The 19,785-nt window shown below is 41.7% G+C and overlaps 1 protein-coding gene across 2 annotated transcripts in view; it reads right to left on the reverse strand.

The window, feature by feature from the left end:
• Positions 1-691: 691 nt before the first annotated feature.
• The window catches only part of LOC102097209 (signal recognition particle subunit SRP54), a 35,518-nt gene continuing 16,424 nt past the window's right edge, over positions 692-19,785 (reverse strand). The window contains exons 1-5 of one of the 2 annotated variants that reach the window (XM_065064065.1): positions 16,870-17,223; positions 12,584-12,760; positions 5,644-5,710; positions 3,834-3,931; positions 692-2,989 (exon numbers count right to left, since the gene is read on the reverse strand). In XM_065064065.1, coding sequence (XP_064920137.1) covers positions 2,777-2,989; positions 3,834-3,931; positions 5,644-5,710; positions 12,584-12,760; positions 16,870-17,208 — 894 coding nt within the window. In that variant the 5' untranslated portion in view covers positions 17,209-17,223 and the 3' untranslated portion in view covers positions 692-2,776. Of the gene's footprint in view, positions 2,990-3,833; positions 3,932-5,643; positions 5,711-12,583; positions 12,761-16,869; positions 17,224-19,785 lie in introns of those variants that run through there. The other variant, XM_065064066.1, reaches the window with a different exon arrangement.

Genomic DNA, 19,785 nt, shown 5'->3' on the forward strand with positions numbered 1-19,785 from the left:
TACCTGTGTACCAAGCCCTATTCTTATTCAAATACCCTATTCTAGAAAGTAAATTTATCCTGAAAGTTGGTATCTTCAGCACTGGCCTGTATCCACTTAGCCACCCCATACTGCATTCTGTATGGCTTCCTCTAATGATAATACTCTTGAGCGTTCTGTTGTAAAGGCAAAGTCGTCAGTAAGAGGTAAAGAGTTTTTAGGCCTTTTTCTTCTATATGTGCTGAGCCATTAATGTCTAACAGAAAGAATAAGTAAATAACTATTGAACTGACTGAATAGTTACCCACTTCCGAAGAGGTTCATTACAGAAACAAAACTTCACTAGCTTTAGGTCTTGCTAAAAGCAAACACAAGGCTTTCACCAACTTGACCTCCTGTGCAAGTGTTTTATGTAATTTAATTATGCAGCTTGTGTTACAGCAGTAGTTAAAGAAGTAAAACTCTTTAACAAAGCTGTAGAAATGTTTGAACTTTCAGACGAAATTACAGTAGCTCCAGATGAGAGGTGGTTGCAATCCTGCACTATTTATTAGCTTGAGGTAGTAGTGGGGGTAATAAGATATCTTGAATTTCAGTGCTTGATATCCCACCAGGATGTGTGACTCAATAGAAAAGAATAAACAGTATGGGCTCCTGTGTGCAGGCAGCGTTTCAAAGACCACACCCTTTTAAAGGAAAAGCCATAGCCAACTTCCAGTTCAAAAATTATATTAAATACAAAATAACCAATTAATGCATTTACAGAAAAATTAAAACATTATGAAAGTAACTGTTTCCATACAGTTTGCAAAAAACTGAAGGAAGGGTTAAGTTAAGGCACAGTGAGTAATACAGTATTTTATACAAAAAAGTTTAAACCCAAGGCAGTGAGAGCATTTCTTACACAACACAGAGTAGGGAGAGAGGAAGAAAAAACAACTGACATCCCTCAGCTGTAAGGGTTTTACTCTTGAGCTATGTGAGGCTTCCTATCTTTAACAGTGTAAGAACTCCCAACAAGCTGTTTTCCTGTGTATCCCCCAGGTGTTGAACCCAGCTCTCCCTTGCAGATGTTCGGGGCTAAGGAATGATTTTACACAGCTGTCACCACCCTCTGCCTTACAGGCACAGAACAGAGCATCCAAACAGATGGAACAGAGCTGATTGAATCTGCCTCAGGAGATTTTTCTGTAGTGGCAGATGGGAGGAGAAGGAATTTGTGCTATACAGGACCCTCATTCAGGCAGAGGGTTGTCTGAAATGCGTAACTGAACACTAGAAACTAAAGCCTCTGCGGAGATGTGGCTCTTACGGATGTGTTTTAGTGCCAGTGTTAGGTTATGGCTGGACTCTATGACCTTGAGGGTCTTTTCCAGCCAAAATGATTCTGTGATTAGTTGGTAGTCAGACCAAGGCCAGGGACATAGGATGATGCTCAACACAAAATTTCACTAAAGACTATTTTTTAAATTTTTAGAAGTCTCAAGGACAGAAGTAATGTTTCACAGGGTAATCGGTGCAGGTTTTCTGCTCCTTTATCTACAACAATTCTCTATAGAAAGTGACTTGGGCACTGACATCTGATTGTCCCAGAGTAAAACATTCACCTTTTACAAGCTACAAGTAGAATGACAGTCACTGCAGTAAAATCACCTCAGTTGGTATCTGGGGTTTTGTAAAAGCTCTGAAGCTACCTGCATTTCACTTCGACAAAAATAAGAATTACTGTTGTTGCAGTATTGCAACAAAGTGTTTTGTTTATTTAAGAAAAAGGAAGAATTGCAGGTTTGTTTTTGTGATTTCTAGTTATTTATGTGTTCTGTGCTAGAGGAGGGGGACAAACACCTGCAATGGCACATCCTTTACTGGAATTTAACATTAAACAAATAGTCTGTATAGGTTAATCAAGTACACTCACTGAGTCAGGTAATCTACATCCAAAAAAGTTTTCACAGTTCCGGTTTGGTACCAGACAAATGTCCAGTGCATTCAGTACAATTTAGCAAGACTTTATTTCCCAGGACCATTCAGAGCCTGAAGAGAAGTATTCAGGCGGGGGGGGGGGGGTCTCTTAATTTTTAGACTTGGAGTGAGAGCATCTTCCGCTGATGCTGGGTCTGTACTTTGCTACAGCGCTGAAAGGAGCAGCTGAGCGCTATCAGCCTCCAAGAGTGCTGGTACTTGTTAATAAGTTCTTAAGGGTGTTTACAGCCTCCTTTAAAGTTTTTTTAATAATAAAAAAGTCAGTGGGCCTCTAAATCTAATTAACATTAAATCTAACATTTCTTGTGTTAACAACAACAGAGAAAAAAAATACATGCATACAATAGTGACAATAAATAGGGGAAATCAGACGCTATTCTAATGACTTGTGAATTACAGGATATTGATTCCTATTAATCTATTCATAGAGAGCTGAGTTGCAAACAATGTGCAAATCAGAAGTAGGTGTTTAGAAGTAGGAAGCAGTGCTGCATCTGCAATCCACAGGTGTTAGAGACACAGCACTTCAAAGACAAGACATTTTTACTTGCTTTACACAGAAATCGACTCACACATTCAATTTTAGATCAAATGTTTGTAGTGCAATTTTAACTGAAGTGTCAATTTGGCAGAATGCCTCAGCCTTTATTAGGCAGACAGACTGAACAGACATCACCTCGCTCTCTCCTGATCAATAAGAATGCTAGAAGTTGTATTTCACTGAACAAGTATAATCCTATTTTTCCTGCTGCTTTTACAGCCAGATTGTGACACCTGACACTTCCTATTTCCTACATTATACAGAGCTTTACACTTAGGGAGGGACAGGAACTACATCTTGTTTGTTTTCCCCAAGGGACTGGCAGTCCTCCTCATTTTCAAAGTTTACATTCACGAATGACGTGCATGCTGTTCCTTCAGGCTGGTCTGTCTGGACAGGAACTTCAGCTTGTGGCTTGTTCTGTTGTTCCTGATGCTTTCTCTCTGCTTCCTCTGACATTCTGTTTTCCTGTTCCTCCTCTTCCTCCTAACAATAGATAACCAGATTTATAAGCTACTATTTACTGTTTACCACTTACTTAGATTCACTTTAAATCTTTCTGTAAGAACATTCCGGTTACTGTTATAAGGTAAGGATACTTGTTCCCCTAGAAAACAGTAATTAAGTTGATCATAAGATGAGGTATATTCCAGAACTCCCATTGTGGAAAAAAATATAATCATCAAAAGTGAAGGATTCAACTGTGTTAGGTAAACACAGAAAAAGTGTGACGTGTCTAGATAAGCAGTTTTTAGTCATTAGCAATAGTGATAGGATTACCTTCTCAAAAGCTTTTTCAGTTCTTTATAATACAGGGTTATCAAAAATAAAAAATAAACAGTAAAGTTTTAAATATTTCCCATCTCTTCCAAATGAAGATTATCAAGGGTTTGGGTTTTTTTGCATAAATCCCTGGCCACCTATCAGTCATTTCTAGTTATGGTTTAGAACAAATGGTAACATCATGTTCAATTTGCCCTTGACACTTTCTCGAACAAGTTTTAGAGTTGGAAATTATATTCCTAGCAGCCGCCTCTTTACAGTGTCCAGTAACTGTTCCGTCCACCTTTCTCACACTGTTGACGTGGAAATGCGTTGTACAAGAGAAGCAAATAGGGCAGGATCCAGCCAGTCCCAACACTGATCAGCTGACGAGAAAGGCTGATGGATAAGCAATCATTAATCAGGCATCAAATTAAAACTGAAGGCAAGGTGCCATAAAGATTCTAAAACTTCATTTTAATGCTGGAATACAAATTTCATTGTTTAAAATACCCGGGAAGGCAAGCTGGGAGAAAAAGAGCTCAAGAGTCTCATGTCACATGCGTACCTCTCTCTTCATCCTGTAATACTCATCAATGGCATACTGGTATTTCGGTGTGCTTATCCCCAGAACAGACGCAATCTTTTCCCCAAGGAAATCACACACTAGAAAATAAAGAGAGGTTTACATACAATTAGTATCTAGAAGAAGATTCTTAAGCACAATTTTATTTTAAAAAGTATCATCATCTTTCCTGAATGGTTTTCCATAGTCCTACGTCACTCAAAAGACTAAACCAAAATCTGCTAGGGTGATCTACTTGTATGTAATTATTAGCTCAATATACTAATAATTGTTCTTAAAGATAAAAAGGAGAAGAACATGGAAATCAATCACAATCTAGCCAGTGGTAGTATTCGTTTGAATTCTACTAGTTTCAGCTTTGGATCTAGGTTTATTTTGCTAGGGAATCGGTTAAAGGATAAACCTTTAACTGAACTATATCTGAAAATTAAGGTTAGACAAAAACACATGGCAACCAACTGTACTGCCACTTTAGTCTAAGGGTACCAGCAAACTAGAGGGTTGTTTATTGATATACTTCAAGTCAGTAGCAGTTTTAACAATGTTCTGTGTTGCATACTAATGTATTCATAAAATATTTAGGTTTCAGCTGTCTCAGTTTTCAAGCACAGGCTACACGCAGTGCTACTTTGCTAGAACAGGTAGTGCACAGCATGGAACAGGTGGGCTTGTGCCAGTCAGTCTCTTTACCATGACGATGGCTGATGGCTACAGCAGCAATTCCTGAGTAAAGGCAAGCAAGAAGTCAAATGTATTGCACTTCAAATCTGCCCCAAGGGTGCAAGTGAGTTAGTCACCTCCAGGGAAAAGAGGTTAGAAGCTAGCAACTGAATGGTTCAAAGAATATTCACAGTAACTGATTGTATAGATATCCTGGCATTCAGAGCACTGTGCAAACAACCAGTTCAAATTACAAATGTTAGAGACAAAACCGGAGTTAGAAGAAGGAAGTATAGAAGAAGGAAGTACTAATCTTCAAATTCATAAGAGAGTTCTGAGAAAAGGAAAGCAATCTACCTTTCTGTATGAACAATAGATATGACAAACAATAGAATCACACTATACATTAGAGACAAAGTGTTTCTAAAAATAAGAGTAGGTTCATTAATAAAATAGACTATGAATGATTTTTTTAAATATTCAAAATTAAATATACAATGACACAAACTCCACAACATTTGTCAAAAAAACACAGTAAAGATACTTTACACCTTGGGAAGAACACAGACTAGGACAAGCTTTTTTTAAACTTCACAAAATTTTATGGTCTCCACAGGTCAAATAAACTTCTATGCCATGAGTTTAAGACTTTTGACAATAGTCTTATTTTTGTTTATTCTGTAACCTCAGAAGTCTGTTGTAAAGCATAAGAAGAGATGTGTTCCTGGGATAATCTCTAGCTGTCTTCTTCATAAACACTGTCGGTTCAGTTACTCCAAACAGCATTCGTTTCAGGTAACATCACACAGAACGGTTCCATACAAAACATAACAGAAAGCTGCTACACTGCCTTGCCAACACCACCCTATCTCCATATGGAGAACAGGGGGGAAAGGTGTCCAGCAAAAGGGTATTTTCTGTTTGTTCTTCTATTAAAGAGTTGTTATTAAAAGGGGTTTTTTTTAAAAAAAAAAATGTGCCTAAGGCACGAGAGTACATCTCCACAAATTTAAATACAGGTTAATTCATACTTTTGAAAAAAATGGCCAGTAGGTCACAAAGATGACTTACAATCTGTCAAAACTTTCACTATTCCATTACCAGTTTACCCAAGAATGAACTAAAGCAATACCTGATAAGGTTGATGTGGCAACTCGCAGCATGTGAAACCACAAGTAGGGTCCCCATGTGAGTGTTGTCTGCAAGAACAAGAGCAGTATGAGTACGTTTCGCTGTATGTTCATGGCACATAATAACACATGCAACAACTCCAACAGATTGAGAAGAAAGATCTGCAGTGTTTCCTGTTTGACAGCTACCACTGTATTTTTGCTTCAAAATAAGTCTAGACCAGACATACATGAAGCAAGGTATCACTGTAAGATACAAATATAACCATGGCTTTTATCTGGGAACATCTGTTTCACAGTTTTTTGTGTCCCATTCCCAGACTTGGGAAATGACAAGCATCCAACTCAGTCCCAAAGTCACTCCTATGACTAGAAGACCTTTCCATAGTGTTCTGGATTCCATCAGGCCAAGAGGAGAAGTGGGTTAAACAAGTAGTCCCTCATTACAATAATGAGAGAACTGCAAAAGACTGAAGACTGTTTAAAACCAAACCTTCAGAGTGGCCCCTGAGCAAGAGGCAGCTTCCAAGTATTTGCAACCAGATACAAATTACCATTTGGAATTGTACCTGAAGAACAAAACCAGGAACCATGAGAGATGGAGAGTTACCACAGCTCTAAGGGACTGATGGACAGAGCTGACAAATAAAGGGCCTGAGGTCATGTGAACAACGAGGAACACAAAAATAACACAATGGGTCTCGAGTGGGGTCATTTCAAGCATTCGCATGTAAGCAAGGAAGCCTCTCTGAAGTGCCTGCACATTAAGACACACAGTGTGGGATGTAAACACAAGGAATTCCAGATCTGTGTGCAGCTGCAGGGGTAGGATCTTGTTGGGTTCCCAGAGATGTGATGGACGGCTCATGTGACCAGAGTGCTGCAAGGGAGGGGTACAGACCCTTTAGGGAGGACAGGCCGGGAAGATGAGGATGGGACTTGCTCTTTACAGGACTACGGTGTATTCAGCGCCACAGAGGAGGTACCACAGACAAACTGAGATATTTACACATAGGGACTTAAAGAAATTTTAGAAATTGATGAGCATACAGAGGCTATTCTCTTCACTAACGAAAGAGGCTGTATTTTTTTTTAATACATAATATAAATGAGAAGGGGAAAAACAGATTCCAATCTAATGGGGAAAAAGCTGTATTGAGTTTCACTTTTGTGAAGAGGCAAACTCAAACTTCATAGTAAACTAAAACATGTTTAGAGTTAACATGATGTATTCAGACAAGCTTTGTTATGTATTTCCCCTCAGTAAAGATCTCTGCAGAGGTGCTTTTCCTTGTGGAAAGTGGCAATTAAAAGTGTAAGCTTTGATTAAATGAAACCCATTAGCTCCACCCAGTTACATATGTATTTATGTTGCTAAAATCTGTTTGTTAGTAACCATTTTCTGTGATCTCATTTAATAGATATCTGTACAGGACAACCAATATTATTGTAAATACTACAGCTACAGAGCCTAGTTGGTACAGCCTCAGCATGTACATACACAAGCCACCGGACTTCAGTGCTTTCCAAGCACAACCTCTGCAAATCAGTGCAGCAAGAAATCGTCTGTCAAGCCAGAAACTCAAGTTGGGCAGGCTGAAAAAAGCCAGATGCTGTATATTTTTGGCAACGGGTACGGAAAATGTCCTGCCAAGGTAAAAGTGTAAGCAAAACCAGCTGCTATCCTGCTTGCACAAAAGCACCTCCGGCTTGTTGATTATGTGCTCAGTTGGCAGACAGGCTAACAACAATCATTTCGGAGTTTGTTCGGTTAAAGAAGTCAAGAAAAGTGCTGGAAAAGCTTGTTGCCACAGGTGCAAATAATGACATTGATGAGGCTCTGTAGAATCCTTCATAACAAGGTGACAAGGCTAAAAAGCATTCCCACAGCGCACAGGACAAACAAGGGCCGGCTGTGCGGCTGTGGGCAAGAGGATCCCAGAGCACCCTTTAGGTTTAAGAGTGAAAAGAAAAGCCGAACTTCAACGTGACAGAAATAAGTCAGACACAGAATATTCTAACATGTTTGTGGTCACACAAACATGGGAACATCTGAGACAGACACAGAGGTTGTGTCCATTTCTACTGTTCCCCTACCTTAATTAAAAACCCGTTGGGTATGCTAGGAGCACTTCTAAGCTCAGCTCTGTGGAAACCTCTGCTTTCTGATGAAGCCCAACCAGACACTTCCTTCACTCCCACCAAGCAAGGCTTTGCCAGTATCCTCTACTTAAAAACACACTAGTCCTACTCCATGAAGTAGTTTTAATGCATTGAGCAATACTGGAGAACAGTACTAATGTTCAGTAAGAAACACATACCCAGATAGTGTATGTCAACCTCCTTTGGCCAGAGAAGCCTTAATGTTCAGTCTTCAACCAACATGAGGACATAGTATTACTGTATTTCTTTACTGGAAACAAGGGGCAGCAGTATGAAACACAGGACACTGGTTTATTATAAGGGGACGGTGTTTCTCCTGCCATCAGCCTCTTTAGTATAAATTTCCGTACTGCTTAATTATACTATTCAGCTATCCTGACTTTGTTGTTTAAAATGGAAAACAAAATGGTTATGACAACTGGTTTTCAAATTACAAAAATTCCTCATGTACAATTTTAATCCAAGTGCTCCATTTTAAATAGGAATGAACATAATGGATACAACCATTGATAAAACCAAGATGCCCTAGTTCAACAACAGAACATGACTGTGTTTCCTAGTATGGGGCTGTTGAACTTCTGAGTGCGCCATGTTCCTAAATGATCCCCATCTATATCTATTTTTGTCAGATTTCAGTCTCTAATAGCACTTGAACTTTCCAAAGCAAGTAGGGTTTCCTTTTGCCAAAGAAAATGGCAAAACGGGGAAAAGAATTATTTCCCGATTTAAGAAAACACAAATACTGTATTTAAGCGTTAATATACACCAGCAAACAGATACTCTTCCATTGTTTACTGTGCCAAGATGCATTTTAAATTAGCTTAATTGTTGACTGATCATTGCTATAATAGGCCCCTCCATGTATGCACCATGCAAAACCATGGCATCCAAGACAAGTAAGATCAGAAACACTCACCATCCTCCATCAAAAACCTTCTCCCATATTGTAAGTAGTTATTACTTGCTCAGCAACTATTTTGCTCCCTCATCCCCAAACTGTTAAAAGAAAATTAAGAGTTCGATGGTCCTCAAGAGAGAACTTCTTGCTATTTGAAGTTAAGCTCCTTTTAACTACAGGATATCAAGATAATCTTCCTGCAAGAATGTGTTTCAATCTTTCTAAGCACTGAAGGTTAATAAAATTAAATCTCTTCCAGAGCTTTGTTGCAGAGAGGTTCTCAGGATGAATTCTAATTTTATCACCACTAGTTATATTGCTTACAGTTGCTCTGGAAAGACTTACACTCCACTTTCTGCCTACTCATGTAATAAGTGAGTGCAACCAATAGTTTATAGCAAGTGGCCCTCCAGGAAAAAAGAGAGAAATTACCTTCTAGAACAGGTTAGGGAAATTTAATTGCTACAAAATAAAGTTTGGTGGATAGAAGCAACAGATTTACACATCTAAAGCATTTAAATTTTTGGACAGAAGACTCAGTTAAAATGAAAGCATTTATGTTATTAAAGCATTTACATTTTAATTTCAGAACACTCAGATAAGACTGAATGCTATTATCTAAAAAATCCACGGAAAAATTCATTAAGCACACCCTGTGTTCTGGATTCAACATTCTTAAACCAACCAACCAGCCAAAAAACCCCCACAGAAAGGACCTCCAGTCCAAGAGGGTTAATGAACTGAGCGCTGATCTATAGAAATATCACAGCTGTTGTTTCAAAGCAAAATTTAAGACCCAGTTCCTTTTGAGAATTTGTTTTGTTATGATTGGCAACAGCCCATCACATTGAGTGCTTAGGTTATCACAGCACCAGGATATATACATTACGTTGCTTAGTAAGAAAGACATTGTCATTGTCTGCTTAGCTCTAAAACACAATTAAACCAAGGTTCTTACTGAAGACTTTGCTTTAAAAGATGGCAAAATATTTGTTTCCCTTAAACTCATTCAGAAACTGCCAGGATGCCAATACCAGCTGAGTTTTGAAATCTCACGATGCAAAGTTTCTATTCAAAATATAAAATGTACTTTTTCTAAAAATAAATTGGACCAGAAACAGCTATTACTTGCAACATACTTTTTCATAACCCAACTGAGATAACAAGTTTTAGACATGCTGGTCTCAGTAAACTGACTATTTAATTGCTTTTATAGAAATCCTACAATAAAAACATTTTTAAGGCAGCTGTTGGCTAAAACATCAAAGCTCAGCTTGGACTAACGTTTCTTCAATTGACTGGCTCAGCTGGGATACACGAAGCATGCAGCAGATAAGGTAAACTTCACTTAATGGCAACCCTTGGTCTAATCAAGTTTATTCTGTCAAGGTAAAAAGCAATACATAATAAGGCATACTGTGCTCCACAATAAACCATTATGGTTTGGGGGGTCCTTTTATTAAAAAGTATAATAAAAATTAAGGATTTCATAAAATACAAAAGGAGAATAAAGCAATCTTAACTGTGCCATACAATATACTTTTTGGTATTTAGAAAAAAAAATCCATATTAGGAAAGCAGAAGAATGATCACACAGCATTCCGGCTGTTGGGCACATTTGAGGGGTCTTTACTAGAGTGTCCATCTGTACAGCGGTGTGCGCGTCTCTGGCCTCACAACATGTACATCAAGGCTCGGAGCCTTCCATTGCTGCACCACAGTGGAACGCTTCTACTGAGAAGAAATGGTACAAGAAACTACACAGATCAGGTCCCCTGCTAATTATAGTAGGGAAAAAAATCTCTTACACATCCATGGATATCTGACACAACCTGCATAATGGGGAACAGATCTGACTCTGAAGATACCTGAACATTACCATAATATCCAGTAAGTTTCACAATTATTGCACTTTTTGAGCAGAACCTTAGGGAGGAAATAAAAACCTCAAGACTCAGCAAAGCAGCTTAACATCTACTCATTGTTTGTGAGCATTTATTTTCAATCTATAGACTTCAGGTGTATTTTATACTGATGACATTTTACCTGCTCTCTGGCTGATGTTACTTTTTGTTGTATACAAGAACTGCCTAGCAATAAAGAGCGAGAAGTACCATCACTCCATCCAAGATCAAATGCAAGAGTTTCACCTGTGAATTGCTAGGAACTCCAATCCCAGCTGAATCCCCATAGTCCTGGGGTATCAAACCCATTCTCACTGGGGGCCACATCAGCCTCGCGGTTGCCTTCAAAGGACCGAATATAATTTTAGGACTTATACAGCCCTAAAATTACGTTCGGCCCTTTGAAGGCAACCGTGAGGCTGATGTGGGTCCTGGTGAAAACAAGTCTGACAGCCTTGCCTTAGTCTCTCTGCAGCTCAGCTCTCAAACCACTTTTTTTTTTTTCCTCAAGATAAATTAATTTTACAGATGGGGGAAAAATAAAAGAATGGATGGACTGCCCTTCCCAAAGCAAACCCCTATGGTTCACCACTTCTTCAAAAGATAGTGAGCAGGAAGTCAAAACTCTTCACCGCCAAGCTCTCCCAGGGTGCATATGCAGGGTCTACTACTATATAGTAAATACAGGGCTTCAACTACAACATCTCTTAATCATGAATTCCCAGACGATGGTGCAGAAGTCATTCCAACAGCAATGTCAAGCAGCAAACAGGACGCCGTTTTCCACGTATGCAAAGACTCTTCTCTGAAGCGTGGGGACAAGCAGCTCTACACCAGCATCCGCCTCCAGTCGGCACCTGGGCAGGAGGAACTGCTGCCCAAAACCACGGCTCTAGCTGCTGACCTCACTCCAGCCCACCAGGAGGGACCCGGCCAATTTCGGTGTCTCCACCTCTAGTTCAGCACAGGCAACCAAGCCCATGGAGGAGCAGGAGGGGAGCCCTGCTGGCAGGCTGGGAACAGGCTGGCAGACCCGATTTATTGGGGTAAGAATTGTAGGAGGTGGAGAAAGGAAGTGGTTGGGACATCAGTTCGTGGGGGTGTCACAAAAGAAACATGAGACTGGGGATGTACAGAGATGACAATATGGATGGGGATGTTCTCTGGGACTGCCTGGCAGAGGGCAGGGGGCTGCTGCCAGCAGCGCCGGCACACACGGCCGCAAGATTGGCAAATACACTGTCACTATCCAATAGGCTGTAAGACATGCCAGCAGAATAAAACACATCATATATATCATTTTACCTCTATGTATAGATCCAGAATCATTGACAAAAAGGAAAATATATTTTAGCAGCTACAGTACGCGCTGGGGAATCAGCTTTAATTGTCGAAAGTTCACTTGAATTTGGACCCATAAATGGAGACTCCATTCACAGGTTGAGCAACATCTTAACAGCTTACAACACAGATGAACTTTACATACATGGACCAACCAGGTCCTTTAAAACTTGTTTTTCATATAGCATGAATAACACCAGTTTTCCTTTATTTCTGCAAGTCAGCTGTTTCTTTCCCTTTTATCTCTTTTAATTATATCAAATTGCAGGTATGGTTACACTAAATTACAGGTTCAACTCTCTGTTGTCACCAAACATAAGGGAAAAAATGCCTTCCTTGCACATCTTTTTAAACAACAGTACAAATCAAGGAGACACCAAGCCAATATTATTAGAGGGGACAAATGCTGCAGATGACAGACCAGTGAAGAAAATAAAACCATTTCTAATTAATAGGGCTACTTTAGCAGAGGAGGACAAAATTTTTCAGGAATTCTTTTCACACATTTGTCAGTTCCTAGAGCAAATCAAATTAAGATAATCTTAAATACTATATCAGATCTATGACACAAAAGTATAAAATGTGGGGAATTACCCACTAAGCTAGAAGGAGCAATTTATCAAATAAAATACCTACAGGATCTACAGGCGGCAACAGGTCTTTTTTCTCTTGTTCGTCTTCCTCTTCATCTGTGCTATATTCTTCCATTGTTTCTCCACTTGCAAAATGAATAACCCTCCTTGGAATTTTCTTCTTCTTTCCTATGACACCCAGCTCCACGTTCTCAAAGCCTCTTTCTCCATTTGCAACTTGCTATAGAGAAGAAAAAAACCCCAATCATTACTTCAAGTACATGTTTCTGGAACTGGAAAAGTTCCCTCTTAAAAAGACTTTATGAGTTATTTAAAATATTTTAGACTGATTAGCATATACAAAGGACACTTGCAAGAGCCTGGCTGTAGGTAAAAGATACGTAAAAACTGATCTCTTCACTAAAAGTAACAAGAAATGTAAATGCCTTCACTTCAACATGGACAGGTGGTATTAAAAACACCTGTTTCGAAAGAGCAGTGTGTTATACAGGAGTTTCTCAGCAGGATGCTTTTCTTCAAATAATCTGACGAGTATGTACGGGTTAATATTTAAAAGCATTGTCGGTTTCTGAATTAGTATCTAGTGAAATTAATCAAGCAGTTCATCAGCTGTAGCCACCTCTTTGCAAGCTTAGACAGACACCTCTAGCACAGAAGAGAACTGCAGGAAGGATAACTACGCAGCCTGGCTCAAGCTTTAAAAAATGCACCAAGGGATCTGCCTCTGTGGGCTTTCATCAGCAACCTCGATTAGTACAAGGGACCATGCCAAAAGAACAACACTTAGTTTTGTGGCTAAGGACATATAAAAAAAGAAGTACAATGTCTGCTCTTGTTCTTCCAGCTGCTGAATACTACAATGCAGTCTTCAAGTCACAAGCATTAGAAAAAATATACACCTAGTTCAAAGGCCAGTCAATAATTCTGTGGGCTAGTAATTCCTGTGCCCAAAGAATTTTAGTAAGGTTGTGTATTGTATCTAGCAAAACAGAGCCTTTACCCTGGTAGAGCTTCTACATATTACTGCATCAAATGCTTAAACTGTTCTGAAAACTTTTCTGTCATGCAGGGAAGTATACAGAAATTGGGAAATGCCGGCCATATGTTTTTAACACACCATGAAGGTCTTCACAAATGCATGAGCTCATACAATTTGAAACTGTATCATACGGAATGAGATGTGTGTACGTGTACACAGAATTCAGTTTTATAAAATGAGCACCTTCCAATTTTCAGCTTCTTGCCTATGCAAACTTAATGGTCTTCACAGATCACATTTCAAAATTATTAACAAAAATACATATTTTATCAAATACTTGTAAGACAGCCCTTAATCACTGCAAGCACAGCATCACCATTCTCATCTCTAATGCTGTGTTACATAAATTAGCCTTGCAAGGCAAACAGGCTCGGTTAGCTGGGAAAGCCAGCGGGCACGGCAGCGAGCAGAACGGCTCCGTCGTTCCAGGCACAGGTTTTCCTCCTGCCCACGGAGAAGAGGGAGGGAAGGCAAAGATCACATGCCGAGCTTTACAGCATGGTGAGGGAACACACACGTCGTTCATCAGCCCTCCCGGCCCTCGTACCGCCGCTTCTCAAAACTGCAAGTCATTTCAGCTTCCACTGGCACTGCTTTAGCTACTGTGGCACGTTTCAGGCATTTGGCTGGAGGAACGGAGCAGAATGAAGTGGTGAGTTTCCAGTGGGGTAATGCAGTTGAAACAGCACTACATTTTCACGCAGAATTACATTTTCGCGTAGAAAGACAAAACTGCCTGGGGCCCAGCGCACTCTCTCTGCTGCTCATCAGTCTTGGGAACAGAGCAGGAGCAGAACAGCAAAGCTACAAAAACACAAATTCTGGAAACAGTGAGGCAGCCTAAGCAGAGGGAGCTCCTTGCTAACACTATAAAAGTGGGGATCACTTACTGCAACTCAGTTCTGGGGTTTGTTTGTTTGTTTTTTGAGGAAAGAGCACCACAGAATCAGCCTTTTATGAACATTTAACTCTCCTTTATTGGCATCACACAATAATGCCATTTTTCGTGTTTAGTCACAGTGCTGAAGACCACTATTTCTCGCTACATAACATCACAAATGTTACTGTGACTAGCACCAGCAAGCAGGATGAGCCTCTCCGATGAGCTCCTCTAAAGGCACAGTCTCTTCATCTGATTTTGGCTCATTTAACACACATGCTTCCAATATTTTAACTTAGAAAAATACTGTAGTTAATATTTGAAGGTTAAGAAGCAGAGTTTAATCCCCTGCACAGCCATTCCACATCGCTCACACCACCTACAGTACACAGCTCCATGTAGCTGGTACTGGTACAAAGTTTCAGACAAATGCAGTAGTTCAAGACCATAAGGATTCATCACGGCACAATTAATCTGGTTCTCTTAGTAATCTGGTTCAGAGCTCTAAATTATTAAATAAAATAATACATGTCATTTGTTGTTTTGGTTATTACATAGCCAACAAAGCTGGACACAGGTTTTAGTCGTCACTGTAGCATTTGTCCCTTTAGTTTTTACATGCACAACATCAATGAAAGTCAACTCTCCCAGCTGCAAGCGTGAAGTCCAGCATCAGTAAATTTTATTTATCTTTCCAACATAGTCTACCCAAAACTGTGACAACGCAGATCTATTCTAGAATTATCATCTAGGCCCATTTTGTAGCTCAAATATTACAGTATCTTCTGTTTGAAGCTCTACACTTTTGATCTTCCTTTACAAATTTGATCTTTTCTAATTCAATACGTTGTTACAAAGTTCATTCTTCTAGTCCACAGCTCCGGTCAGGTGATCACCTTGTTTTTTTCCACAGGCTCATCCCTGTCCAACACATTATATGGGTCTGGAAAGACTCAGCATTTCTCCTAATCTCAGGCCATAAAAGTATTTACTTTCACTTCTGTTCCAGCAACTATTAGACACAAAAGCCAGCCACCTTTGTGCCTTTTCCACACCAGGCAACACTCTGAAGGTACTCTGTCAACATGGCAAAGCAAATTCCTATTTCTATTAGGTGCTCTGTTGGAATTTTTCTTGGCTTTATGGCACCCCCACGAAACTCTCCTGTCAGGGAGTCAGCACCTGAATCTGCTGCTCTGTGTTCACCCTCTTTACACCCACTCTCCTCTCTCACGTTTTGCCCAGGGAGAGAGCAGGGAGCGTTTTGACAGCGTTGGTACAATACCCAGCGCAATGGAATGTCAGTCTGCAACCAAAATGCCACAATAAATAAACTACAATTAATGATGAAGTGTGCCAGGACACCTGCAGGGAAGCCAGGAGAGCTCACACAACTAAATCTAGATGATGCAATAACATAAACTTCATCAAGGAGAGGAAGAAGAAAAGCAAAAAGTAACAGGGAAAACAGACTATTCACTTTGGCATCTTTTGAACTGTTGGACTCAAGTATCATTACAAGAGCTTATGACCCAAAATATGAGAGCCTGTGATGTCCATTTTCCCTCAGAAAGATGAGTAATTCAATTTGCCGATCAAATCTACTGATCTGACAGCGCTAGTTATGAGAAGGCTGGTAATAGTTATTGAGAAATCTTTCTACCCATACTATCTTGCCTGCCTTACTGATTTTGTCTGTGTTATGTTTGTTGGCCAGGGTTGGGGGGGGTGGGTGATTGGGGTATTTTTGCGTATTGCTTGACTTTCCTGCCTTGGTTTTCATCTGAAATTAAACAGCGTGAGTCTTTCTAACACAGAAGTCAACAAAACAACAGAATCAGAAGATGACTGTAAGCAAAGACACCCTAGGAATAAGGAGCCTTGACAAGGCACCATCATCAGCGAAGGTGTGCGGCATTAGAGCACGCGGCGTGCAGCCGAGGCCATCGCCAGGGACATCGCCTGTTCCGGGGGCAGGAGGGCTTGCCAGGTCACAGGCGCACCAAGAGGCGGCGGCCCTGGCCATGTCCAACACCTTCGCTCACTTGGCAGCGCGGAGGGAAGGGGAAACCTGTCTCCATTTAATATTTATCAGGCTCGTTTGTAGGAGGCATTATCTGCCGGGGAACAGGAGACACCCGAGACACGCGTGCCCTCCGTGCTGACTGTAATTACACAGCGCTGGAAGGACGGGCAGATAGACGGACAGACAGACCACGCTCGTCCCCCCGCGGCCAGGCCCGCACACCCGGCATCCCCGCGGGAACCGCCACCCCCGCCCGGCCGGACCCCGGCGCCGCCGCCCGCCCCTCCGCGGCCCGAGGGGCCTCGCCCTCCTCCGGAAGCGGCCTCCCCGCGGCCGAGGGACGGCGAGAGGCCGCTCGTCATCCCCGGCCCGGGCCCCGCTCACCTGCTCGGGCTCCATGGCGCAGGCGGCAGCCCCGGGGCCGGCGGCGGGCGCGCAGTAGAGGGTGATGGCGGACAGCCCCTGCTCCATCCTCCCGCCCGCCGCGGCGCCGGGGGAGGGCGGCAGCGGGCCCGCCGCGGCCCGGGAGGCGAGCAGCCGGGCGGCACCGCCCGTCACACCGCCCGCCGGGGCGGCGCCTGGAGCCCGCCGGGGCCTGCGGGGCCGCCGCCCGGTTCTTCCGGGGCCTCCAGGACTGGGGTGTCTCGCCGGGACCGACCCGCCGGGAGAGGCGCCCGGTGGGTCCCCTGGGAGCGCGACCGAGCCACTACCGGCCTCGGGCATGTCTCCGCGGCCCGGCAGCGACCGGAGCCCGGAGGGAGACGGGGAAGAGACCAGAGGCAGCCAGGGTGCCAGGCACAGCCGTGCCCACAGGGAGAGAGGGGGAAGCCTGCCCTCTGCAAAGAGCAAAAACCGCGAGTTGTGGGCAAATAGCACATCATTTCCCTACAATATTGTAAAAATCTGCAGAATAGAAAAAGACTGTTTTGAGAAGCACATGAAGCTACTTGCCCATGTTTAAGACCCCCTCTCTCAAAGAGGCAGCTTGTTAAGCTTTGCAGTACCTAACGTTGGCTCAGGCAATTCAATGTATATTAAAGGACAAGCCGCAGAACAATAAAGAAATGCAAACCAGGGGGGCTGCGGTCCCTGGGATATGTCTCAATAATCAAATAACACTTATTTCCAGCAGGCAGGGAAGAATGTTCATCACTGAGCTGCTCCAGCAGAGAGCTGGGAAGCCTTTTCCTCCTCCTGACTACAGGTGACTGGCACTCAGGCCTGACTCAGGCTAAAGGCACAGCCGTTGAGGGTGGAAGCACTGGGAACATCCTTTTTATGAAAATGAAGACTCATTTTTATTTATTTAATAGTTGGAGCCAATGATTATAACAAAGTTATTCACACAACAGCAAAAGACATCCTTCGGTTCTGTATCATTTGCCAAAGAATGACAACTCCGTAGTGTAGATGGGCTCTGATAATATGACTAAGAAAATACAAATTAGAGTCCCAGGTAAAGTATAGATTTAAAATTATGCTAGCACAAGGCAGAAAACATTCCCCTTATGAAAAGGACTGACACAGAGAACGTACTATTGAACGTTTGATTGCAGAAATGCATGCGAGACTAGAGTGCTACTTTAGATAAATACAGGACTGAATATCTGCTTTATATGTTAAAACAAAAAGGTATCACTTAAAACTGCAAAAGAAAGAAACTAATACCTCTTACCCTTAGTAGAGTCTACATTCTGCTTAGTAAGGACTGGTTCAAATAAGCTAGCAGCTCTTGAAGAACAGCATTAAATCATCAACCAGCGAGCTTGCTCCCCTTTGCATCTACTGTGATTGTAACAGCTCTGCAGCAATATTAATACTGAGGTTAATCTTTCAACTCCCAGAACAATTGTCATTTGCAGCTTAGGTTTATAGATCTAGCAAGTGTCAATGTTAGAAGTCCTAAGGAAAGGTAGACTGTTAACAAATAAACCCACGCCTGTGCCTTTCTGTGGCTATTCGTGTGTACCAATTTGAGTTATCCAGCTCCTACCACACAGCTGTCTGTTGACCATCATAACTGTCTCCTCGTATTAGGCTGCTCAGCAGAGAGGCTTAAGATGAGCTGTCATGAGCTATATCCATCCTTTGCCCTAGCTGTGGTAAGAGGATATTTATATTTGAACTGCCAAGGTCCTCCTCTTTCTTGAAGGAGTAAAAAAAAAGTCCATCAAACTTGTTGTTCAGAGATATGAGTAGAATTTACCCTAAAAAGGCAGTAAACTGATAAAGCATACACCAATACTACATGATTATTCCACGGCTGGTGAAAGTCTTCCACTCTCACAGAACAACCACCATGTTCCAAAAAAGTAAACATGCCACGGATACCTATTTCTACTAAAGTAAAGGGTGACTGCAGGAGGCCACTGATTGTGAAGGGGGAATTCTAGAACAGAAATAGTTGAGCTTATTTTGTACATTACTCTTGTCCATTGGCTCCTTCTAGTGGCCTTCCTCGGGTGCTACAGTTAGTTAAGGACCTAAGCCCGCCCTTATCTGCTTGGATCAAGTTCAGATCAAGTTCTCAAGGGACGTCACTTAGCCATGTGTCCAGACACCAAAACAGCAGAGAAACTGCTTTCAGCAATATCTACACAGAAAGACAGGCCTCAGCCTTCTAAGCATGTCCACTGAAGTTTGTTTGCCTCTCACTTTTCAGGCTTCTTGCGTGCCAGAGAGAACTTCTCCTCAGAATGTGTCAATAGCCCATGGACGATCAGTAAAAGAGGCCTAATGCACGAAGTGGTGCTGGGACAGTTGTTACCCATGGCACTTGCTGGCAATGTTTTACATGGCCTCTCCGAGCTTCAGGCAATTAAGTCTCCACCTCAGAACACCAAATTGAGAGAACATACAGAACATATGGCTTCTCTTCTGCAACAACTTCAGGATTTTCTTCTACACATTGTACTCTGCCAAATCCACAAATATTAAAAAAATATTGCCCACACTCCCTAAAATTGTTGTTCTCCTATAAAGCTAGAGGGAAATTTATAGGTTCTCCTAGATAGTTGAATTCTTCTGTGAAGTGCCTCCAATGTGAATTCCCCATTCCCCCTTCCTCTCTGCCCCCCAACAACTTCAGCTCTTCAGGCAATTGTTCCAAGCAGGCACCAAAGTATTTTCTACCTGGCATGTTAAGGTACAAGCAATATACTGCTATTTGTTTATTCCAGCATATACCCATATACCTTAGAAAAAAAAAAAACCTGACCTCATACTCTAAAGGAAATGCTTTCTGAACTTGCCCTTAACTCTGCCAACACAGAGCCAGTGACAGCTCTCTTACTATCTGGT

This window comes from Columba livia, chromosome 5, assembly GCF_036013475.1.
Source record: "Columba livia isolate bColLiv1 breed racing homer chromosome 5, bColLiv1.pat.W.v2, whole genome shotgun sequence".
Taxonomy (NCBI): domain Eukaryota; kingdom Metazoa; phylum Chordata; class Aves; order Columbiformes; family Columbidae; genus Columba; species Columba livia.